Genomic DNA, 5,541 nt, shown 5'->3' with positions numbered 1-5,541 from the left:
GCAGGTGGCGGTGTGCAGCTTGTCCGAGCCGCCAGTGAAAACAGAGAAGAAGAAAAAGACAGCGAGAAACCGTAGAAGAAGACAGAACACCTCCAGGCAAAACACAAACGCATGGCTGGGAATCTCTCACGGTAATGTTGTTTATAGCTCACATTTACATATTTTAAACGACACGTTATGTAGTCAACACTTATTTTGAACTGCCCTGCTGTGTGTCGTCACCTCACTAGTTTTAGAAAATTGTGTTTTACGTCAAAAACAAAGATAACGCTCTTTGAGTAAGCTAGCTTAGCTGCTACATGCTAACAGGCGAAACAGAGAAACGTCAGCGAAGGTAATGAGAGGTGTTTTCTCGTGTAATAATTTCTCCTAACGATGTTTAAATGGTAGTTAGATTCAGTAGCTCCAGACAGTGTCAGTAACGTGGTATTTGTTTTGTTAAATTTAGCATTAAAGGTTCATTTTGTGCTTCAAACTGATTAGAAAGTGGTGGAGGAAGGATTCAGATCCTTTACTGAGGTAAAAGTATGCACCAGCAAAATGTACTTAAAGTACTCTCTGTGCAGTTAAAGTGTTTTTTGAATAATATTACTGACGCATTAATGTGTATGTGTCATTTTACTGCTGTAGATGTTTAAGGTTGTGCTCATTTTAACGCCTTTATATACTGTTGGGTAATTTAATCTACAGTAATGCATCATAGTCTATAAGATCATCATATGTTTGTTCGTGGCTGTCCTGTGAGAACAACTATGCTCTAAAAAGTCAGTTAATCACGAACATTTACCATCAACACATCTGGAGAAACAGTCTTGACTTGAACAAAAGTATGAAATACTCTATTCCACCTGAAATACTCTTTCTCCCTTCAGCTTCAGTCAGAGAGTGCCGTCATGACGAGGTGGGCCAGAGCCAATAACGTCCATAAACACAAGCCAGCTGAGGCCACCCCATGGAGTCAGCTGAGAGGAGGAAGAGGAAGAGGAGGGGGAGGAGGGCCTCAGAGGGACCAGCTGAGAGGGACTCAGCCTGGTGGATCAGCTGTGAAAAAACCCAACCGACCCAAGAAGGAGTACCTCAACGAGGACGTGAATGGCTTCATGGAGTATCTGAAGCACAGCGGACAGCCTCTGCCCAGAGGAGATAAAGGAGGGACGGAGGGGGAGCGGGAGCTCAGGGAGGAGGTGGAAACGGCCCTGAAAAAAGACAGAAGAAGAGAGGACAGGAGGGTGAAGAGGCAGAACGACAAGAAGAACAAAATGGTGAGTGATGTTCCAGATACTGACGCAGGGCTTGAGGTCATCAAAACGTCTCAGAGGACGAAATCAGAACGGCCTCAGTGTCACACACATTTAGTCTGAAGATTGGGACGAGAAGCATTCAACCAACTGTCATAAGCTATAAAATCACTCAGGAGATGGAGGGCTGAGACATTGAGTGGGAGGACAGATGTTCATTAAACTTTTTAAAAGATCGTTATGGCAAAAATTAAAAAACTTTTATGACCTGTGTGAGATGCAGGCAGGGCTCAGACCATCTGTCAAGTGAGACTAAACATTTTCATTGGTCGCATGGGTGTGCCTGACATTTAGCTGGTCTGTCTCCGTCTGAAGCTTTCTTTCATTTTATCTGATTTTTTACCACCCACATAAAAAATAAGGCGTGTGTATGTGTAAAACTGCGCCCTGTACACTTCTTTGAGTGACATCACAACTTTAAAACACCAGTAATCAAAAGTGAAGAAAAGTATTGATAATTTTTCCGTCAGTAAAAAAACTGTGGTGTCCGTTACATTTGTCCTCAGCCCAGACGTGACATCATTGGCAGAGGTAACGGCTCTAACGCCTGTCTCCCTGTCCCCTAATCCTGACCCTCCTTGCTGGTCACAACAGGGCTGTACAGTGCGACATACTCTATATATGCCACATGTTTGTTTGATGTGAAGATCCATGTGTGAGGTAAATTGACAGGGCGTTGCTATTTTACTTGGTAGGTGTAGTTTATCGTGTGATGGTGTGGCTGCGTGTGGATGCAGGCGACAGGTTTGATAATAAAAATGCAGTGTAGTGATGGTACAGACATTTCACACATCAGACGACCTCGCTTTCTGCAAGGATGGTTGATGAGCTGACGCTGGATCGTGACGTCAAGGAAACATTTGAGAGAATGTTGGTTTTCCCTGAGGAGAGACTGCACGGATTATAAAAAATCCAAACTCTAAGGGGCAGTGCATCGAAAACACGTCTCCAGCATGGTTCTCTGCCCATCTGCATCCGCGTAGTCCCAAAGCATTGGATGTGCACGAACAGTTGAAAACCTGCCGCATGCAACCCCTGCAAAGGGCTGTGTCTAATGGTGTGACGTCACTTTGGCCGCACAGATGCTCAAATATTGGACACTTTTATTTTAAAGAATCAGAAGTTATGAATCCTTAAAACACAACTTCAGACTTCAAAGTGGGGAATTCAAATCACATAAGGTCAGATATTTTTCAAAGTAAAATAAGTGCATGAATAATTGTCCGTCTCTGGTGTATGACTGGTTTTAGTCCTGGTTTATTGCCTTAATATTCCCTCTGATTTTTCTCCTGCCTCTCATCACTCTCCTCGTTCCCTTCTCTCCTTGTCTCCTTCTCTGTGCAGCTGTGTTTTAACTGCAGGAAGCCCGGTCACGGTTTGGCTGACTGCCCGGAGGCGGACAGAGACGAGGAGATGGGCCGAGGCATCTGTTACCGCTGCGGCTCCACCGAACACGAAATCCAGAAATGTCGAGCCAAAGTGGACCCTGCTCTGGGTGAGGACAACCTGCAGACTCTCTGCTGGACACCTGTGATACATTAATATTTAATTCTGCTTTGATAATGTTTAATGTTCCTGTGTGTGTGTTTCAGGTGAACACCCATTTGCTAAGTGCTTCATCTGCGGTCAGACTGGACACTTGTCGCGGGGCTGCCCTGATAATCCCAAAGGACTTTATGCACAAGGTACAAACACAGATGTTCAACACAATGTAGAGTTAATTATTTTTCCACCAGTTTACATGATGCTGTGTGTGTCTGCAGGAGGCTCCTGTCGTGTTTGTGGTTCAGTGGAACATTTTCAGAAGGACTGTCCAGAGCACCAGGCTGCAAGTGAGTCTCTCCTGTCTCCATCTTTAAACTGATTCCTCTGGGTTTCCTGCACGGTTTTACGGATCAAATCACTGTGACGTCACACTAACAACGACAGTCACTTCGGGTACACAAAGAGTGTTGGCTTGCCACCGTCAGACAACTCTGATGGATCGCATAATTTGAAGCACGATCTCGTCTCCCAAACCTGATGTCTAACCTTTAATGTGTCTCCCTCCAGCTCACACAGTGACAGTTCCCTGGTTGTCCAACAACATGAGTGCAGACTATGAGGAAGTCCATGTCCCAGTGAAGAAAGCCAAACCCAAACAGACCAAAGTGGTGAAGTTCTGATCTGCAGAGATTCTCTACAGCTGATTGATCACTGGGACTCTGCTCAGGAGCTTCTCTCTTTCTGGACTCTGATAAATGGACTAATTATCTGCTGACATGCAGTGAAAATGTGCCTCAGACACATTCTGACTCTCTTTGTGTATATTTGAAATCCTTTTAATAAAAACATGTATCGTATATTTACAGTGTTACTTTGCTCTCGTTCTGTAACAATATGTTTGTTACATTAGTTGTTACAGTTACAAAAGTATGATGAACTTGTTTCTTAACAAACAAACTCATATCCATTTCCCAAAACTTAACTCAAGGTCCACTTACCACATTTTTCTAGAGCATCAAACTGCATCTGACATTCTTTCTCAGCAGATGGCAACTGACAGACTCAGTCTGCTCAGGAAAACTGAGCAAAAAGCTTGTAAGTGGACCTTGAGTTAGACCAGGAAACACATCAATCAATCAATATCAATAATTTGTACCTGTGAATGTTATTTCATGAGTTTATTTTCAACCTTGGAAACAGACGTTGACAAAACAATCACTGCATGCTCCATGTAGTAACTGTTGTAGAGCTTTTGATCATATAACATGATCATCAGCAGATAGAATTTTAATTATCGATTAATTTGCAGATTATTTTTTCAATTAATTAATTGTGCTTTTTTTAACCAAGAAAAACAAGTTTAAATAGAAAAATACAGTTATAAAATACAATGTAAGAGATAAATATTTGATTAAATAAAAGGCAGCAGCAAATGTAAATGTCTTCAGCCTTAATTTAAAAGAACTGAGAGTTGCAGCAGACCCTCTGTTTTCTGGGAGTTTGTTCCAGATATGTGGTGCATAAAAACTAAATGCTGCCTCTCCATGTGTTGTCTTGACTCTTGGAACCAAAGCAGACCTGTCCCAGAAGACCTGAGAGGCCTCAATGGCTCAAAACATTGCAGAAGAACACCACATAGAGCATGAAACAGGTTTTAAAACATATGGCACAGAGGTCTGAATTAGATAAAATATGAATATGAATTATCAGAAATACAAGGACATCAAAGGCACAAACAAAGATTGATAAAATAAAAGCAGTAGATATGCCAATAAATATAACAAGTGTCAAAAAAAGTGAAAATTATAAACTTCCTAGAGGCCAAGTTGATGTCCTCAGGTAGCATGTTTTGTTCAACCAGCAGTCAAAACCCCCAACATCATCGATTTACTAACCTTACCTCACAGCTGAGAATCTGCAAATTGGTCATGTTTGGTATTTTTGCTGTAATAAAATAAAAAATCCGATTCAAACGATTCATCATTGATCTAAATAGTTATAGATTGTTTCAGCTCTTGTTAGCATCGAGATTAATCCCGTTCTTTATGGATCTTTGTACTTTCTTTTCTGAGGATGAACTGTGAGTGATACGACAGTGATTAATCTGATTGTATCTCTCACTGAAAAGCCTTTAAACAACAATATGAAAAACAAACGTATTTACATGCACAACACTGGAATTCATTTGTACTGTTGAAGTCGTGACTTCTTCTCATGTGAGAGAATTAACAGCAGCTGCACGACAGACCACAACAGAGAGCGAGACACATTGTGAAATTTGTGATCATAAATCTTAAAATAATCTGTTATTAGTTATTCTTTCAGTGTAACTGAGTGTGTTTAGTATTATAGTTGTTGAGTTGGGAGTTGGTGTGTAATCCCGAGACTGTGTGTGTGAACAGAATTGCCTTCTTGAACAGTGTTAGCGGGCTGCGATACGTTAAATCCAGAATGTTACAGCGGATGTGCTGAAGTGTCATGTGACTGCTTTTAATGTATTCTTTTACCTCTGCAAAGATGTGTTGTAGTTAATCTGGATTTCTCAAAAACACCCTGACACTTGAGAAACCCTCTTAGGAGACTTTTCCTCTGTAGACCTCCTTGTAAACTCCGCAAATGGCAGTTAATCACCTTTTAAAAATGGGTTTGGCATCATGGATACTGCCTTTAAATCATGCAGAACTTCTGTAGTTGTTGGTGATGCCTCCTCTTCAGTTTCCACTCTGTGGTGTTCCCCAGGGCTGCGTCCTCGGCCCCC

General features: G+C 41.7%; 1 protein-coding gene across 1 annotated transcript; it reads left to right on the top strand.

Annotated features, from left to right (window-relative positions):
• On the top strand, nt 1–3,642 carry zcchc9 (zinc finger, CCHC domain containing 9). Its single transcript, XM_033646325.2, has 6 exons — nt 1–131; nt 873–1,262; nt 2,643–2,793; nt 2,891–2,983; nt 3,062–3,130; nt 3,351–3,642. Exons 2-6 carry the CDS (start codon nt 894–896, stop codon nt 3,461–3,463), a joined length of 795 nt encoding a protein of 264 aa, XP_033502216.2. The 5' UTR covers nt 1–131; nt 873–893; the 3' UTR covers nt 3,464–3,642.
• The last annotated feature ends 1,899 nt before the right edge of the window (nt 3,643–5,541 follow it).

The sequence above is a fragment of the Epinephelus lanceolatus genome, chromosome 19 (genome assembly GCF_041903045.1).
Source record: "Epinephelus lanceolatus isolate andai-2023 chromosome 19, ASM4190304v1, whole genome shotgun sequence".
Classification (NCBI taxonomy): Eukaryota; Metazoa; Chordata; class Actinopteri; order Perciformes; family Serranidae; genus Epinephelus; species Epinephelus lanceolatus.
Note: the sequence above shows the minus strand (reverse complement) of the source record. Positions and strands in the feature narration are given on the sequence as shown.